The sequence below is a fragment of the Scyliorhinus torazame genome, chromosome 19 (genome assembly GCF_047496885.1).
Source record: "Scyliorhinus torazame isolate Kashiwa2021f chromosome 19, sScyTor2.1, whole genome shotgun sequence".
Lineage (NCBI taxonomy): Eukaryota > Metazoa > Chordata > Chondrichthyes > Carcharhiniformes > Scyliorhinidae > Scyliorhinus > Scyliorhinus torazame.
In genome coordinates, this window is record NC_092725.1 from 98,619,570 (window position 1) to 98,639,932 (window position 20,363).

The window sequence follows — 20,363 nt, forward strand, 5'->3', positions numbered from 1 at the left end:
CACTGGGTGCCTGTCTGTGGTGTCAGAGCCACAGTCCAAAGATGTGCAGGGTTAGGTGGCTTGGCCATGTAAATTGTCCTTAGGTTAGGTGGGGTTATTGGTTTACGGGGATAGGGTGGAGGTGTGGGCTTCAGTGGGGTGCTCTTTCGAAGAGCCGGTGCGGACTCGATGGGCTGAATGGCTTTCTTCTGCACTGTAAATTCTGTATGCCTGAAGGTTGTGGATACTCAATCACTGAATATATTTCCTTCTGGGATTGACATTTTGATCTCTCAGGGAATCGAGCGATATAGGGAGTGGGCAGGGAAGTGTAGTTATCGCCCATGATCAGTACTGAGGGAGTGCTGCACTGTCAGAGGGGCACGTTACAACCTGGAGTTACCTACAATACTATCAATGGATGAATCCTCTATAGGATTGGGCGCAGTACTTTCTCAGGTACAAAAAGATGGAAAACACAGAGCAGTCTTTTAACAGAAGGTCATTAACAAATACAGAGAAAAGATACATAGAGAAAGAAGCATTAGCAGCCACATGGGCATGGGAGAAACTTGCTGACTTTAGAACTTCACTCCACGATAGAAACAGACCATAAACTGTTCGTCACACTATCGAGTTCTAAAGACTATGCCATCAAGAGTTCAAAGCTGTAAATTAATATGGGTGAAGTTTGATGCTCACACGTTATATGTTCAAGGGAAACTTCAGAGCACAGCAATTGCATTATCACACTTTGAAACAGAGAATCCAGAAAGAAGCAACATTGAATTTGTGGAAGAGGTTGAGGAGTTTGCTATAACAATAATCCACACGTTACCAATAACCACACAAAGATTGAGTGAAAGCAAAGAGGCTCAAAAATCAGATGAGGAATTTAAGCAGATCAGGGGATTTTGCATTAGAGGATGGCCAACATATACACCACAGAGTCCTATCTTGAGACCATATTTCAAGCAGTGAGAATCAATAGTTTACTGGTACAGTATATGATGATGGAATAGTAATCCCAAGGGCATTGAGATTCAGAATCTTACAATGCTGACATCAATCCAACATTTGCAGAGCTGAGGTACAGCATTCATTCTGGTGGCTGGGACTCTTCAAGTAATTGGAAGCAATTGTGTCCCAAAGCACCATATGTTCAATTCACAGACAGAAATCAAAAGAACCGCCAATGTCATCTTCTTTTCCTATTTGAACAGAAAATAAAAGTGTTCATGGTAGGAGTAGATGACTACTCAAGGTGGATTGAAGTGAAATGGTTAGATGGAGACACATCTGAAGTAGTGATCATATCACCGAAAGAAGTGTTCATAGTCCAAGGGATTCCTGATCTTGTGATATCAGATAACAGTCCACAATTCACAAACATAGAGTTTCCAGTTTCCAAAATTACTTGGATTTGTTCGCAAGTTCATTGAGGTTTCCTCGGGCTAATGGAGAAGCTAAAAGAAGTGCCAGAACTGTAGATCATAGAATCCCTACAGTGCAGAAGGAGGCCATTCGGCCCATTGAGCCTGCACCGAGCCTCTGAAAGAACACTACTCAAACTCACATCCTCGCCCTATCCCAACAACCACCTAACCCAACCTACAAATCCCTGGACACTAAGGGGCAATTACTATTTAGCATTACTATTGAAAAGCATTACTGAAAAAGAATGGGGCTTTTCAACTAGCGTCCTTCAGTTATAGATCCTCCCCCATTGGCTCCACATGAGTTAATCATGGAAAGAAGGTTGCGGACACAGGTTCCTACCCTCTCACATACATTGATGATACAGAACACAGTAACAGACTTAGGAGAGTAAAAGAAAGATAAGAAACTTACTGAGGTAAACAGATAAAACACTAAGAGAGCGGTCACAGGGCAAGAACATCATCAGATCTTCAACAGGGAGAAAAGGCTTGGGTTGGAGAAATAGTGGAGAAATCAGCACTCCCGGGATTTTATATTGTCCAGATGGAAGAGGGTACAGTCAGAAAAAGCGGAAGAGCTTTGATTGCAACTGAACAACAGAATGAAAATCAGAGACCAGAGAGGTCGTATTTGGTTCATTAATCCTTACGGGAAGTAAATCTGCCATTCGTACCTGGTCTGGACTCTATGTGACTCCAGATCCACAGCAACCTGGTTGCCTGTTTAATGCTCTCTGAAATGGCCCGGCAAGCCAATCTGTTCAAGGCCAATTAGAAATGGGCAAGAAATGCTGGCCCAGCCAGTGACACATCCTATTCATGGAAGCAAGCATGGCCAGGAGCTGGACTGTGGGAGGAAACTGGAGCACCCGGAGGAAACCCACGCAGACACGGGGAGAATGTGCAGACTCCGCACAGACAGTGACCCAAGCTGGGAATCGAACCTGGGACCCTGGAGCTGTGAAGCAACTGTGCTAACCACTGTGCTACCGTGCTGCCCTTTACCAAAATATTTCAGTCACAAAGGACTGTTCCTTATCCTGAAACTGCCCCCATATTATTGAATTGTTGGGTTGGAGTATTACTGAATTTTTAGTAATGACATCCTAAATACTGCTAGCTATAAACACTCTGAGATTAATTTTAACATATTTACAGATTAAGGATACTCTTTTACAAGCTGACGGCCTCTGCCACCTCCCTCCACAGACGCCGGCTGTGGCGGGGGCGACCCCGTGCCCATGTCCGGGGTACAGGGACTCCCTCCTCTCCTCCACTGCATCCAGGAGCACCTCGATGTCGCGGTCCTGGAACCTCGGGGCTGCTCGGCGGGCGGCCAGCTTGTCGGGTCTTCCGGGATGGGGGGGGGGGGGGGGCGGGGGGGCGCGTCTTTTGAGCCGTCACGCCATGCGGCGTCACCGTCCACGTCGGGTGACGCCACTGCGAATGGCGTCACGCCGCTGCTAGCCCATTCGGGGCCGGAGAATTTGCATTGTTTGGGGGGGGCCCGACGCCGGAGTGATCCGCGCTGTTTTTGGCGCCGGGTCCCGACGGCGGAGTGATCAGGCCCCCGTCGCAGCCGAGCCACGAAACCACTACCCACGACACCACTACCCAGGACACCCCTTCCCAGGACACCCCTACCCAGGACACCTCTACCCAGGACACCCCTACCCAGGAAACCGAAATACAGGACAGTGACACAGAGTGGATGGGTGGAGACGAACCGCCACCCCAAAGTACCATGGACTCAGAGTGGGACGGAGAGCACGACACAACGCCACTGCTGTCACCAACACCCTCCACCATCGCTGAGACACTCACCTCGGTTGGGCACTTTAGTGATGGGGCGTCTGGTACACTCACTGGTGCGCACAACACAGCCGTCCCGGTACAGCAGGTGGAGGTAGGAGCAGCAGAGTGGCCGGGAGGTCAGAGGGCAGCCCAGCCCAAGCGAACATCTGCCGCCCAGATGGATCCCGGGTTCCTGGAGTTACCACACCCTCACATAGATCCGATGCAACCACCGACCCGGAGACGAGCGAAGAGGGTGACGGCCGGCTTGCAGCGGCTGCAGTCGCAGGTGGAGGAGTGCACCCGCGTCCAGGAACTGGGAGTGGTGCCGGTCATGCGTGCCACCCAGGCCGACACCGCACGGGTGGCATCCGCGGTGGAGGCAATGGGTGCGACGGTGTCAGACATGGGGAGCAGTATGCAAGGCCTGGGGCTTTCCGTGCAGGCGGTGTCTTTGGCCCAGGACATGGCTGCCCTCTCACAGTAGGCCATGAGCCAGCGCCAGCGGCAGATGGCAGAGGCGCTCAATGCCATGGCCCTGTCTCAGCAGGCAATGGCCAAGTCTCAGCAGGCCATCGCTGAGGGCATCGGCGCCATTGCCCATGTGCTAGCCGGTGTCGCACAGTCACAGACAGGAATGGCCAACTCCCTGAGCTACATGGTTGCAAACCTGCAGACCCTTGTCGATACCAGCACGGGCCTCCAGGACTGGCAGCGCCAGGTGTCGGAGGGGCGTCGGATGGCTGGTCCGTTCGCACCCCCGACCCATGTAGAGGCCTGGGGGCCATTGGGCACCCCGAGGGAGGAGGAGCTGCTGACTCCCGTCCCTGGTCCCCCTGTAGGGGAGGTCCAGGAACATTGCAACACCTTGGACTCCCCCCCCCTTCCGTCCCAGATGCATTGTGTGGGCAACGGGCAGGGCAGGCTGGCAGCTCGCCATCCCAGTCGCCCGGGCTGCAGCCTGGCCCATCTAGGCCAGGACGCCCCAGGAAACGGCCGCCAAAGGGATCCCGAGTCAGAGGGCAGGAATCACAGGAGTCCACCTCCAGTTCCGCTGGACCGTCTGGGGAACCACCTAGGCATAGTCAAAGGGCCCGTAAGGCCAAACAATTAGACACTGAGTAAGTTGGCACGGGTGCAGGGCACAGGCGGGCTTTAGGGGCTAGGGCACGCGTATGCACTGTTTGTTATTAAAATCACTTTAACATCTACAGAAGCTGCCTTTGTGCTCTGTCCGAAGCGTCCGGGGGTGTCATGTACGTTGAGCGCCAGTGTGTGTGTGAGGGGTGGTCTTACGTCGGCCTCAGGTGAGTCTGCCCCCTTCCCCCTGGGCCGCCATCAACATCCCCCGGGCAGAGGACGGGACCGTGCGCTGCAGTGTCACAGCCGCATGCAGGGATGGTCCGGGTGGATGGTGGTACTGTGGGCATGGGTCAGACATTGTCCAATGATGTGGAGCCAGGAGCTCATTGCAGAGCGGGTTGTCATCATCCTCCATGGCCTGCAATAGACACGCTTCCACCGGCGCCCGTGAGAGCCCGGCCGTCGTGCCGCAGGTGGATCTGTAATGGAGGGGTGGTGTGCATGCAGGTGGGGTGGGTGTGGTTGGGGGGGGGTGAGGGTGCTGGGTGGGTGGATGGGTGGGGGGGTGAGAGTGTTCGGGTGTTGCCATGGTGTGCGGTATGTGGCCATACTCGCCGATTCCCACACCCCCTAGTCAGTGAAGCGGGCGGCTATCAGCCTGGCCCGTGCCCGCTGGCCCAGCCGGTAACGGTGGACAGCCACCTGCCCATGTCTAGCCCGTCTGCCCTGACCATTGCCACCATCTCCCTCATTTGGGGAGCCTCTTCCTGCTGCTCCTCCACTCCACCCTCCTTTGCCTGCGGAACATCGCCCCTCTGCTGGGCACTCACCCCCCTCCCGTACCCAGCACTCACCCCCCCCCCCCCGTCCCACTCGCCAGCACTCACCCCCCCCCATCCCCGGCACTCACCCCCCCGTCCCTGGCACCCCCCCCCCCCATCCCCGGCACTCACCCCCCGTCCCCGGCACTCATCCCCCGTGTCCCCGACACTCACCCCCCCCATCCCCCTCGCCGGCACTCACCGCCCCCCCCCCCATCCCCGGCACTCACCCCCCCCCGTCCCCGTCCCCGGCACTCACACCCCCGTCCCCGGCACACACCCCCCCCCCCCCCGGCACTCACCCCCCCCTGTGCCCGACACTCATCCCCCCGTCCCACTCGCCGGTACCCCAACCCCACCCCCCCACCCCCCCATGCCTCCCGTCCCCGACCCCGGCACTCACCCCCCCCCCCCGTACCCGGCTCTCATCCCCCCCGTCCCCTTCGCCGGCACTCACCACCCCCATCCCCGGCACTCCCCCCCCCCCCGTCCCCGGCACTCACCCCCCCCGTCCCCCCCGTCCCCGGTACTCACCCCCCCGTCCCCCTCGCCAGCACTCAAACCCCCCTTCCCCGGCACTCCCCCGAAGCCCACCCCACCCCACCCCCCCCGCCGCACACACATCCACACACACCTCTGCCCCACACACACAGACTGCAGCCACGCCATCACCTCTCCAGCGGCCAGCCCCCAGGCCGTGACCTACCTCCACGCTGGACGGCGTCAACCATCAGCACTGGTTGACGCCGTTAAAGTGTTTTGATTTACGCCGATGTGACCCATCCGGCCGGCAGCCCCGGAGTCCATTGTCTCACGCCCGCCCCTACCATTCTCCGAGGCGGGCGGCGCGATTGACGCCCCGCCGACTTTTCACCCTTCGGAGAATTCGGCGGGCGGCAGGGCGGGATTTACGCCGCCCCCCAGCGATTCTCCGACCCGGCGGGGGGTCGGAGATTCCCGCCCAAGGTATTGTTTTAAGTGAGTTTAATTCAGTGTTGCTTTCTAAGAAAGGTAAATCTCTAGTTAGATTCATGTTTGACTTGCATCTGGGGAATTAGCTTTCAGAGAAAACTGTGCTTCTATTGTGCTTAAAGAGGGTTATGGCATGAAAAGTAACCAAGCTATGGAGAAGTAGAAGTCATTGCTGAGCAACTGGGGCACCTTTAGGGTAGGAAGGCTTTCTGAGCTTTGTTTAGCTGGATATATAGCAGTTGGAGTGAAGTAGTGAAAGAGAAGACAGTTCTCACAACTCTGCTGGAAGTAGCTGAAGATAGAAAGCTGGAGAATGAACGTCTCTCAACTCTGCCAGAAGAAAAACTAGAAAGGGCAAGGGGGTTTCAAAAAGGCAGATTCCAAAATAACCAGATATAACCAGGGAATTTGGACAGAAAGAATGTCTTAGGAAGACTGAAGTTAAGGGAACAGAGACCAAAAGTCGAACAGGACATTTCAAGGACATCATGTCCACATTAACCCTTACCAACCTTTACAGATGCACCATAGAAAGCATCCTATCGGGCTGCATCACAGCCTGGTATGGCAACTGCTCGGCTCAGGACCGCAAGAAACTTCAGAGAGTCGTGAACACCGCCCAATCCATCACACGAACCTGCCTCCCATCCATTGACTCCATCTACACCTCCCGCTGCCTGGGGAAAGCGGGCAGCTTAATCAAAGATCCCTCCCACCCGGCTTACTCACTCTTCCAACTTCTTCCATCGTGCAGGAGATACAGAAGTCTGAGAACACGCACGAACAGACTCAAAAACAGCTTCTTCCCCACTGTCACCAGACTCCTAAATGACCCTTTTATGGACTGACCTCATTATCACTACACCCTGTAATGCTTCATCCGATGCCAGTGCTTATGTAGTTACATTGTATATGTTGTGTTGCCCTATTATGTATTTTCTTTTATTCCCTTTTCTTCTCATGTACTTAATGATCTGTTGAGCTGCTTTCAGAAAAATACTTTTCATTGTACCTCGGTACACGTGACAATAAACAAATCCAATCCAAGGGAAAAGCTGATAAAGTGTTCTGAGTTAAAGAGACAGCTGGAGTAACCAGATTTAAAGTGGAAAAGCAGACTTAAGAGCTAAGTCAAAAGTCTTAATGCAGCCTGAGAATCGATAGGTAAAGCAATTGTGAAGACAGTGAAGACAAAAGAATCCTGAATAGAGAGGTGTAAGATCTGAAAGTAAATCATTTATGGATGAAGCTGAGGGAAAGCATTGTTTAAAAGAAGATTTGAAAGTGTCTTTTTGAAAGCGGAATTTTAAATCATTTCTGTGGAAGCCAGAGTTCAGTGAGACAAGATGGCTCAAGGTATAAGAATTATCTGGCAAGATTTTGAAGAGAAATCCACAGAAATTCACTTGGGGTCAGAGTATAGTATGTGTGTGACCACAGCCAGTCTGTGTGTTTAAAGGGACTGCATGATACTGAGACCATTATAGCCTAAGATGTTCTTTATGATCCGTGTTAACCTTAAAATCTGTGTATATTTGTGAAGACAAGTGGGAATAAAGGAGCATTGTATTATTATAAAACTTTTCATGTTAAATAAATATTTTTTTATTGTGTTGTGAAGAACTAATAACGATCCTATGACCCTGTTCTTCCACGTTTTCTAAAAAACAATAAACATTACAGTCTTTTGAGCCACGGTTCCATTATGGAATTTCCAGTCCAGTTGTAACATCCCTTTCAGGCAGTAAGTTCCAGATTCTTACCACTTTCTGAGTGAAAAGATTTTTCCTCAAATCTCTGCTAAATCTCTGTCCCCTTACCTTAAATATCTTCCTCATGGTTATTGATCCCTCTACTGAGGGGAAAAAGTTTCTTCCTATCCATCCTATCAATATCCCTTATATTTTTGTACATCTCGATCAGGTCCTCCCTCAGCCTTCTCTGCTCAAAGGAAAACAACCCCAGCCTAACCAGCCTGAAAAGCTCCAGCCCAGGCAACATCCTGGTGAATCTTCTCTGCACCCTTTCGAGTGCAGTGTTAAGAGAGTGCTGAACTCTCAAGGGTGTTGTTTGGATGAGATATAAACTGCCCTCAAAGGTGGATGCAAAGGTTCCCACTGGAGCAAATATTGATTCCTCAACGACCATGACTAAAACACGTCATCTGGCCATGATCACACTGCTGTTTGTAGCAGCTTGCAACCGTGGCTACATTTCAAAAAAAGTACTTTACTGGCTGTAAAGAGCCTTGGAACTTCCTGAGGTTGTGAAAGTTGCTATATAATTGCAATCTCTGCTTTTAATAATAATAATCTTTATTAGTGTCACAAGTAGGCTTACATTAACACTGCAACAAAGTTACTGTGATCATCCCCTAGTTGCCACACTCTGGCGCCTGTTCGATACACTGAGGGAGAATTCAGAATGTCCAATTCACCTAACAAGCACATCTTTCAGGACTTGTGGGAGGAAACTGGAGCCCCCGGAGGAAACCCACGCACACACGGGAAGAATGTGCAGACTCCACACAGACAGTGACCGAAGCCAGATATTCAACCCGGGTCCCTGTGAAGCATCAGTGCTAACCACTGTGCTACCGTGCCGCCGTATTGGAAGCAGAGACTGTGGCAGAGGGAGAATTGAGACAGTAATGATTTCCTGTTGTGTCAGTGTCCAGCAGCCCCAGCCGGAGAGTCAGGCAGCCTCCAGGAACCCGGAAAAAGGCCCAAGGATGGGGGAAGGGGCCGGGAGTCGGGAACTGGGTCAGCACAGGGGGTGAATCCTCACGAAGCTGTAACCAGCTGTACAGACTATGGATACAATTCCAGCTTTGCTCAGATTGCTCTGGGGAGGGGGGGGGGGGGGGGGTCTGTTCAGCAATGTTTGGAAATTAATCATCATTGGAGAATAAAGTCTCTCTGAGACAAGAAACTAAATCATTTGTTCCATTCTTCAAATCTGCTGCCATTTACTTGGATAAAAGCAAAGTACTGCGGATGCTGGAATCTGAAGCCAAAGAGAAATTGCTGGAAAATCTCAGCAAGTCTGGCAGCATCTGTAGGGAGAGAAAATAGCTAACGTTTCGAGTCCGATGACTCTGTCCAAGCTCAGAGCTCTGGGCTTTGACAGTCATTTGGCTATTTACTTGGAGTTTATATTGTTTAAAAAATTCAGTGAGGACATTGTCCCTATCACCAAATTCACAGGCTCCGGCCAGAGGACAGGGCTACAGGGGTATGCTCAGTGACTGGGCGGAGTCTCAGTCAGGGGGCGGGGTCAGTGACTGGGCGGAGTCCCGGAGGGGGCGGGGTCAGTGGCTGGGCGGGATCTCAGTCAGGGGCGGGGTCAGTATCTGGGCGCAGTGCCGGTCAGGGGCGGAGTCAGTGATTGGCGGAGTGTCAGTAAGGGGCGGGGTCAGTGATTGGGCGGACTCTCGGAGGAGGCGGGGTCAGTGTTTGGGCGGGGTCTCGGTCAGGGGCGGAGTCTCGGCCAGGGGGCGGGTCTCGACCAGGGGGCGTGGTCTCAGCCAGGGGGCGGGGTTCCGGTGATTGGCAGCCTGCGGCCTGTAAGCGGTTCGCAGACGCGCCGCCCTCGGCCTCAGGTGAGCGGAATTCCGGGGACAGGGCTCGCTTTGAGCAGCTGCCGGGGGGGCGGAGCGGAGCAATATGTGCCCGGGCCTGGGTTCAGGTTCGCAGTGGCGGACTCGCCCCGAATCTGTGGGTCGGATCTGCCCACTCGGGCCTGTGCTGACCTAGTGAAAATGAGACCCGGTTAAGCCCCTCAGGCCCCACTCAAAATATTGACCCACATGCTCCTATTGAAAGTTAATATTACATTTACACAAGGTTGGTGGGGAATTGGGGTTGGGGAGTTGTTTATGTAAGCCATGCTGGCTGAGTTTTGTGTGTGGTTGCTTTTTAGTTTCAATTTATAATATAAATGGCTTAATAAAATATTTTTTTTAAAATTTACACTCACCCTTACTGGCAGCATGAACAACTCAGTGTTTAAATAATTCTCTCTGGTTCTGATTCCTATTGTACTGAGGGTGGGAAGGGCACAGAATATACTCTGGGTGGGGACTTCAATGTTCATCGCCAAGACTGGCTCAATAGTACCACCACAGTCCCTTCATCGTGTTTGGCACTACCACCGTGCTAAATGGGACAAACTTCGAACAGATCTAGCAACTCACGATTGGGCATCAATGAGGCGCTGTGGGTCATCAGCAGCAGAATTGTATGTAGCCACAATCTAACCTCATGGCTTGGCATAACCCCCACTCTACCATTACCACCCAGCTAGGGGATCAACCCTGGTCCAAATGAAGAGTGCAGGAAGGCATGCCAGGAGAAACACCAAGCATACCGAAAAATGAGGTATCAACTTGGTGAAACTACAACACAGGGCAACAAAATGATGTTTGAGAGTAGACTGATGGAGTGTTACCAGCAGCAAGTTGTAGATCGAGCGAAGCAATTCCACAACCATCTAAGCTCTGCAGTTCTGTCACATCCAGCCGTGAATGGTGGTAGACAATTAAACAACTCACTGGAGGAGGTGGCTCCACGAATATCTCCATCCTTAATGATGGGAGAGCGCAGAAGATTTGTGCAAAATATAAGGCTGAAACATTTGCTAGTCTTCAGCCAGAAATGCTGACCTATCTCGGCCTCCTCCAGAGGCCCCCTGCATCACAGATACCAGTCTTGAGCCAATTAAATTCACTCCACATGCAAACAAAAAATGGCTGCAGACTCTGGATACTGCAAAGGCTATGTGTCCTGACAATTTTCCAGCAAGCTACTTTGGATTGTGCTCCAAAACTTGGCATGCTCCAAAACGTGCCATGCTTTAGAACATGCTGCACCCCTAGCCAAGCCGTTCCAGTACAGCTACAAAACTGGCATCTACCTAGCAATGTAGAAATGTACACAAGAAACAGGACAAATTCAACCTAGCCAATTACCACCCCATCAGTCTACTCTCAATCATCATCTAGGTGATGGAAGAGGTCATCAACACTGCTATCAAGCGGCACTTGCTTAGCAATAACCTCTTCACTGACACTCAATTCTGGTTCTGCCAGGACCATCCAGATGTGAGGTGAAATTGACTGCCGTTGACATCAAGGCAGCATTTGATCGTAAGTGGCATCAAGGATGCCTAGCGAACTGGAGTCAATGGGAATCGGGGAAATCTCTCCAATGGTTGGAGTCAGACTTAGCACAAAGAAAGACAATGTCATTGTTGGAGGTCAGTCATCTTAGCTCCAAGACATCACCCTAGGCGTTCCTCAGGGAGTGTCCGAGGTCCAACCATCTTTAGCTGCTTCATCAATGACCTTCCTTCCATCATAGGGTCAGAAGTGGAGGTGTTCACTGATGATTGCACAATGTTCAGCACCATTCATGACTCCTCGGATGCTGGAGCAGTCCATGTCTAAATGCAGCAAGACCTGGGCAATATCCAGGCCTGGGTTGATAAGTGGCAAATAACATTCACAACACACAGGTGCCAGACAATGACCATTTCCTACAAGGGAGAATCTCCCCTGGAATTCAATGGCATTACCATCAATGAAACCCTCACTATCAACATCCTGAGAGTTACTGAACTAGAAAAGTGATATAAATGATGTGGCTACAAAAGCAGGTCAGAGGCTGGGAATCCTGTGGCGAGTAATTCACCTGATTCCCCAAAGTCTGTCCACCACCTACAAGGCACAAGTCAGGAATGTCATGGAATACTTCCCACTTCCTTGGATGAGTGCAGCCCCAGCACCACTCAAGAAGCTTGACACCATCTAGGACAAAGCATCCCGCTTGATAGACAACTTATTCACAAAGATTCACTCCCCCCACTGCCGAACAGCTGTGTGTACCATCTACAAGATGCACTACAGTAACTCACCAAGGCTCCTTCAACAGCACCTTCCAAACCCACGATCACTACCATCTACAAGGTCAAGTGCAGCAGATCCATGGGAAAACCACCATCTCCATGTTGCCTTCTAGGTCACACACCATCCTGACTTGGAAATATATCGCTGTTCTTTCACTGCTGCTGTGTCAGAACCCCCACTCTGACAGCACAATGCATGTACCTACACCCCATGGACTGCAGTGGTTCAAGAATGCAGCTCACCACCACCTTTTCAAGGGCAATTTGGGGTGGACAATAAATGTTGGCTAAATAAAACATACATAATCTTGGGCTTTATTAATAAAGAAACAGAATACAAGAGAAAGGAGGTTATGAGAAATCATGAGGGGTCTGGATGGGATAGATAGAGGGAAATTGGTTACCATTGGGTGGAAGGATTGAGAACCAGAGAACAACAATGTAACTGGCAAAGGAAGCAACAGCAAAACTGTTATACACAGCGAATGGTTAGGATCTGGATTGCACTGCCTGAAAGTGTGATGCAGGCAAGGTCAATTGTTGCTTTGAAAACAGAATTGGATAAATATGTGAATGGGGAAAAAATGGCAGGTTATGGGGAAGAGGCAGAGGCTTGGGACTAGCTGAATTGCTCTTGCAGAGAGGCAGTATAGAGTTGATGAGCCAAATGGCCTCCTTTTCTATGGCAACTTTTCTATATGCACCTTAAATCTGTGCTGCCTGGTTACCAACCCTTCTGCCATTGGAAACATGATCTGTCTATTTACCACTCATGAATTTGAGCACCTCTAACTTTTCTGCTATTGGGCAGATATCACATTCACTCTTAGTTTTCTGTCTCCCCCAGGGTGATATCCGGGGGTGGAAATGTATGGACCTGGTTGTCTCTGGAAGATGGTTGGACTGGGATTGTTGTATGGTGGGCGGTGCAGCGGACATCGATTCTCCTCAGCCCTGTGGAGCAGAGAAATGTACAGAGGCAGTCTTCAGTTCTCGACCTGTGCGGTGAAGAGAAAGGAAAACAGACAGACCGTGGACAGTCTGGACCAGCTGTCGGTGGACGTAACGAAAATCCGCCAGCTGAAAAGCTGGGTGTTGCTTGCAGATGTGGCTTACGTCAATGAGATCGCCAACATTTTAAAAGAAATGGGAGCTGAGGGGAAGAAAATTGCCCTCATCTTAGAACGATATCCTGAAGCTGTTCTCTGCACACCAGCAGAAATTAGTGCCCAACGGGAGTTGTGGGGAAAATTGTGCTCCAATGAGGAAGAGCTGGTGAGGATTGTAGAGCGGTTCCCGGAATCTTTCTTTACAGTCAGAAACCATAGGAATCGGCAGGACAACATCAAATATTTCCAGACATTAAACCTGAACAAAAGGATTATCAGTCGCTTGCTTGCCAGTTCTCCGCAGATCTTCTGCAGCAGTGTGGATAGGAACAAGACAGTCATTGAGACTTTACAGCAAAGCTACCTTCAACTGGGTGGCACCCAAGCCGACATGAGGGTCTGGCTAATGAAACTGCTGAGCCAGAATCCTTTTATCTTGTTGAAACCTCCAGAGGCAGTGTGAAAACCTGACTTTCCTCCAATCCTTGGGCTTCAGCAGTGCTGAACGCCTCAAGCTGCTCTCCAAGCTCAAGGGGTTGATAATCGAGCTCTCCCCCAGTACAATGGAGAATTGTGCTGTATTCTGTCACCAAGCATTGCAATGTACCGATGAGGGACTGAAAATGATCCTCCTGAGCTGCCCGGCCTTGCTGTACTTCTCAGTTCCCGTTTTAGAGGGACGCCTTGGTGCCATTTTGAAGGAAGGGTTTTCAGTGGAGCAGGTCAGAGCAAGCCCTGCAGTTCTCGAGCTGTCTACACAGATTGTGCACCATCGCATCAGGAGGCTGGTCGCTTTGGGGTATAATGTTAAAAGGGACAGTCTGGAACTGCTCAATGGAACCAAAAAGGATTTTGAGAGCAGTTGCGGAAAGATGGACTGGAGGAAACAGAGACCCTTATTTAATCCAGTCGCTCCCTTAAACATTGAGGAGTAGTGGTAGCACAGTGGTTAGTCGGGTTCGATTCCCGGCTTGGGTCACTGTCTGTACAGAGTCTGCATGTTCTCACCATGACTGCATGGGTTTCCTCCGGATTCTCCAGTTTCCTTCCACAAGTCCCGAAAGACGTGCTGTTAGGTGAATTGGACATTCTGAATTCTCCCTCTGTGTACCCGAACAAGCGCCGAAGTGTGGCGACTAGGGGATTTTCACAGTAACTTCATTGCAGTGTTAATGTAAACCTACTTGTGACATTAATAAAGATTATTATTATTATTAGCGATGGAGAGATTCCACCCAGTGAGCAATGGAGTTGTGTCAACTCAAGAGCTCGAAGTTGGAACCTAGGAGCAGGAGAAGGCCGTTCGGCTCGTCGAGCCTGCTCTGCCATTCAATAAGATCACGGCTGACTTGATTTCCTGTCACCCCAAATGCTGTGGATACTGGGGCGGGGTGGCGGAAGGGGGGGCGGGGGGGTCAGTTGGAACTTTCAAAACAGATGTATTGATTTTTGTTGGAGAAGGATATCAGGGGATATGGAGTTTACAGCGAATAAATAGATACAGATCAGCAATGGAATAGGTTCGAGGGGCTGAATGGCCTCACCTGTTCCTATGTTCCATTCAAATAATGAATTTGTATCATGAACACATGCCTGTAATAACTCAGTGGGCAGGTTAGCAGGAGAAAGAAGATGGCATGAAGAGGAAATCTCTACGGTGTGAGCTGACAGTGTGAATGAGGAAGGGGTAAAACTGCATAAACCTGTGATTAATCAATATATACAGCTCATTGCAATCATCAATCCACTCGGCCTCTCCTAACATGGGGGTTCTCACTCTCAGGTAACCGAGCGAGAGGGGCGGCACAGTGGTGCAATGGTTCGCACTTCTGCCTCACGGCACCGAGGACTCGGGTTCAATCCAGGCCCCGGATCACTATCCGTGTGGAGTTTGCACATTCTCCCCGTGTCTTCGTTGGTCTCACCCCAACAACCCAAAGATGTGGTTAGGTGGATTTGCCCCTTAATTGGGAAAAAAATAATAGGGCACTCTAATTTTTTTTTTTAAGTCACCGAGTGAAGATTCACTGTATAGTTTAAACAACTTTGAAACACCCCCTGTGACTGGTCACCATGACTCAATTATTGGTGATTGTTTTCTTGAAGTGAATAAAGTTTTTGTTGTAAACCACCTTCCACTGTGCAATGTCCTATTGTTTAACTTTCAGCAAATGGATTCTGCTCTGGATATTTCCTCCTCCTCCTTCTCCTCGAACCAAGACACTGCACAATGATCAATCTTGGCATTGGCTTCTCTCATCTGATTCTGTGCAGGAAGTAGCATTTTTTAAAATCCTAAACCAAATTATTTTTTTTATCGGGGGAGGATCTTTCCCCATCAGTGCCCAAAACGGCAGGAATAGTTTGATCAAACTGAAAATGTTGAATGGGTGAACATTCCTGTCTTTTCTGGTCTCACATATCTACTCGGATGCGTGCTAATAATCATGTCAATCAGATGAACTCGGAGAATGCCACAGACAGACGTCCCATAAATCTTCGACAACTTTACTGCATTTGTGTACATTTGTAAATATTTATTGGAAGGAGTTAATGTGGAGCTATGAAGCAATCAGTGGTGAGCCATTTCTCTCTCACACCAGCCCACCTGAAAGTTCAATCTGCTGCCCTCTCTCTTCAATTGCTGGTTTTATTCTGTTTATACAAACTGACATATCTGCAGAATAAAACTGCAATAATGTTGGTTTATTGAAAGTTACTTCAATCATGTAGGATGTTCGGGCAGCACGGTGGCGCAGTGGTTAGCACTGCTGCCTCACGGCGCCGAGGTCCCAGGTTCAATCCCAGCTCTGGGTCACTGTCCGTGTGGAGTTTGCACATTCTCCCCATGTTTGCGTGGGTTTCGCCCCCACAACACAAAAGATGTGCAGGTTAGGTGGATTGGCCACGCTAAATTACCCCTTAATTGGAAAAAATGAATTGGGTACTCTAAATTGAAAAAAAAAATCATGTAGGATGTTGTGTCAAGGTTCTGACATGTATAGTAAAGCATCTCTTCCTTAAATTCTTGTCTCTGTCCCATACTATAAATCAGGTCACTAGGAAAACGTTAATCGTCCTTTCGGGTTGAATGAGCTTAACGCCTGGAGATTAATGCTTATGAAACCTGCTCTAATTGAATGCAATTGTTGGAACTTGAAGAGTTTCCTCTTAGTTTGCGCACTGTCTTCCAGGAGTGGGATCAACAATGTCCTGATTAGTTGCATTTACGTGGGGACGATAGTGGCAATGTCTCTAAGCTGGTAATGCGGATACCCAGGCTAATGCTCTGGGGGATATCAATTCAAATCCCACCAAAACAGCTGCTGGAATTAAATCCCACGGTGGGGCGGGGATTTTTAGAGGTGGTGGTGTTGTAAGAGGATAGGTAAGGGTCACGCTATCACGGGAGATAAACATGAGAATGAACAATTAAAATTGGACACAAACCCAAAGGACTAATATAATTCAGCAAGTACATTGGCAGGAATGATCGGCACTGGGTGTTGGGTACGATATGAGCTGCAGAGTTTATGAAGTTTTCAGAAGGAGGAGTTGGGAGAGTGTCCTGGAGAGCACTGGAATATCGGAATGGAAATAAAATACTGCAGATGCTGGAAATCAGAAATAAAACAAAGTGCTGGAAATACACCAGAGATCACAACAACAGAGGAAATGGGAGCAGGAGTAGACCACTCGGCCCATCAAGCCTGCTCCATCATTCTGGAGTTTGGAGAAATATATATGGGGCCAAATGGCGGGGTGAAGCCGTCCAGAGTTCCAAATGTCACAACCCCAGTTCATGTTATCATACATCTAGAGATCACACAGTAATGGTGTATTCCCAATTGTATTAGGAGGGCTTGGTGATAATGAGACCCATTGGCCTCTCCACAAATAAATAAAAATTAGTTTCTTATGCTCCTCTTGCTTATCTTTTAAAAGACAGCATAAAGAAATTTAAAGCATGGACCGGTAGGACAAATTTTTTTTCCCTGAAGGAAGGATTAAGCTGGTGGATGCTTACCCCACAATGGGACATATCACGGGCACCAGGTGAGGGGGAAAGTGGAGCAGTGTAACAAACAGCTCACCTATCTCCTATGGTGACAATATCATTAATTCAACCACCATTTCTTGGTGTGCAAGTGAAGAACCCAGATTCAAAAAGAATGACTAGAATTACACCAGAACTGAGAGGTTCTACTGTTACGACGAGGGCAGGGGTGAACTGGCTCCCCTCTATTCAACCCCCTCGATTCGTCAAAACAAAGCTTTTTCATAATTTATTTTCCCTGTAAATATTCGGGTAACTGCACTTTGCTGGTGAGAGAGAGAAAGAGACAGAGATATTCCTTCGTACTTCTTTCAGCAGCTTTTTGAGATGACTGTGATGACTTGGCTCTCTCTTTGTCGGTTTTGGCAAAACAGTTCTTAAAACTCCTCTCTGTATATTCCAAAAAAAGGAATTTGATTATGTTACGACATCCTGGGCTAGTGGTCAATTCCTGCCCCTCTTGACCAGAGTCACAACACAAGTGGATTAACTAATATTTCTGAAAAAAATACCCTCAGTTTTTGGCCCTTGGCTGCCCAATAATTACAGTCACCAGGTTTGTAAATTTAAACACAATTACTTTTTATTAATAACAAAAACTGTAATGAAATATGTATATCATAGAATGTACAGTGCAGAAGGAGACCATTCGGCCAATCGAGTGCAACGGCCCTTGGAAAGAGCACCCTGCTTATGCCCACGCCTCCACCCTATCCCCGTTACCCCACCTAACCTTTTGGACACTAAGGGGCAATTTAGCATCACCAATCCACCTAACCTGCACACCTTGCATATTTGCAGCAAACACAACTGATTAACTATTATCTAATTCCAAATCCCTGTTTTAACTTGCCCCCCAACATCCTCTACACACACATATACAAGACAGACACAGCGGGGAAGAAAGGGTAAAAAAATTCATGAGTAAACAGGCAAGAGTCTTTGTTTCAGATGTTGTTTCCAGCACCTTACTCCTCTTCAAACTCTACTTTCAGTCCGAGGCTTTACTGTAGATTCATTCAGGCCTCTGTAGTTTCAGAAACACAGCACTCACAGCCTTTCTGCAGAGAGACAGAGTGTCCTGATCTGTGTTTACAGCCTGTAATGATTTTCCTGTAGATCCATTCATTCAGGTTCTCTGCAGTTCCAGAAATACAGCACTCACAGTCTTTCTGGAGAAAACACGGAAGAGAGAGAGTTCTTGTGCTTCCAGGAGTCAAACTGAGCTCCTTAGGACTCTGAAAATCATTCCACGGGGACAGGATCCACTCACTATCTGCTACTGGGCAGAGTACAGCCTTTTGGGCCAGTTCATTGGCCCCCAGCCAATCAATCAAACTGAGTCTATCCCCATCTCTGGTGATGAAAAGTCTAAATCTCCTGGTCAAACTAGCAGAGTGTTCTCTCCTGTACCTTCTGAATTCCTCATTCTCTCTGTTTCTTGTCCATTAAGCAAAATAAAAGAAAGGGGAAATAAGGTCATAAGCAGGAAGGACCCTTACAATTAACATGTCTTGTAGTCATTGCTGTAGAACATTTTTGATGGTTCATCTCAGATACCTATAACACGTTTCAGGACAGGAGAAACCAACAGGAGATGAGGTTACTTCATCCTCTACAGGAATCTAGAGTGTCTGTTGGGTGTATCCGGCTGCTTAACAGATCCTATTATCTTGGCAGAATTACAGTTGATCAAAGCCCAGCACTTTCACATTTTTAATGATTTCCTTTCAAGAGTCAATTTTTTAAGTGGACCTTGACAACCCCTAGATGTGGAATTCTACGCATCGTGTAGGTGTAGAATGCAATTGATATAGGAACATTCCAGCCTTCATACCCCCCTCAATCCTCCTTTCATGGGTGTGGTCGCCACTTAGGCTCAGTGCCACCTTGGCACCCAGGAAACTTGGCACTGCTGCCCTGGCAGTACTGCCAGCCTGTCAGTGCCACACGGCCACTTTGTCAGTGTCAGGGTGGCAGTGCCAGGGTGCCTGCCTGGCAGTGCCAGGGGAAGAGCCAGGGTGCCACCTAACCCTGTCCCCGACCACCCAGGGGCCTCCAGTGGCCTGGGAGACCCCCTGGTTTGTGTGAACCAGTACTATATGGTGCCTGGCTGGGGTCTAGCTAGTGAGACCAATAAATGTTGGGAGAGGGTTAGATCAGGCATCAGCACGTTTAAGTGGGTGGTTTTAAACCCACTTAAGCAGGCGAGACTGGATCCAGCCCATTGTGAGTGGGATCCTGATCGTGACGCCTCACGAGATCTGGTTAGATCATACCCAATGTCTCTAATTACCTACTCCCCAGGGAACCCTCTTAATAAAAATAAAAGTCCATTAGCCCAAACTTTTATGATGCTCTAATTGCACCTCTGCTTCCAAAAGGCCTAGCTGTCTTTAAAACCAGGATTTTTAACAACGTGACTGCAGCAGTCATGCACACACTAACTTAGGCTTTTAAACTTTACTGAACCAAATACTTATAATACAATACATCTGAAAATCCTACATTCATCACCACACTCAGTCACAATTTCCCGTCATCGTGACAATACCTATTGGCAATGATTGAACAGCTTTGTCTTTGGAGAAGTTAATGGGTGATCTGTCAAGGCCTTAAAAATTATGAAGGGGTCTGATAGGGTAGATATAGAAATGTTTCCACCTGTGGGGGGACTAAAACTAGAGGCCGTAGACCAGGTCAATCACTGATAAATTCAATAGGGAATGCAGGAGAAATGTCCTTACGCAGGTTAGATTGTGGAACACGCTACCATAGGCAGTAGTTGAGGCAAATAGCATATATATATTTAAAAGGAAGGTGCAGAAACACAGGAGCAGAAGATATGTTGATGGAGGTGGATGAAATTGGATGGTAGGAGGTTTATGTGAAGCTTAAACACCAGAATAGACGAGTTGGGTCAAATGTCCTCTTTCTATGCTGCAAAATGCCATGTAATGACAACCAAGACCTTCAGAGGCTAATTGGATAATTATCGGAGGAGAAATAAAGTGCAGAGCTTCAGGGAAAAGACAGAGGAATGGGATTAGGCAAATTGCTCTTCCAGAGAATCAGTACATGCAGAATGGGCTGAATGGCCTCCCTCCAAGCTGCAACTATTTTATGGTTTTATGCATCCTATAAATTCACCCCGAATATATTAGAGGCAATTGATCTTTTTGAGATCAAACCTTTTGTTCAATGA

General features: G+C 48.9%; 1 protein-coding gene across 1 annotated transcript; it reads left to right on the top strand.

Annotated features, from left to right (window-relative positions):
• Positions 1-9,621: 9,621 nt before the first annotated feature.
• mterf2 (mitochondrial transcription termination factor 2) lies at positions 9,622-14,501 on the top strand. The gene is given in 3 exon segments (XM_072484892.1): positions 9,622-9,689; positions 12,840-13,560; positions 13,562-14,501. Coding segments are annotated over 2 exon segments (1,176 nt in total). The 5' UTR covers positions 9,622-9,689; positions 12,840-12,859; the 3' UTR covers positions 14,037-14,501.
• Positions 14,502-20,363: the final 5,862 nt, after the last annotated feature.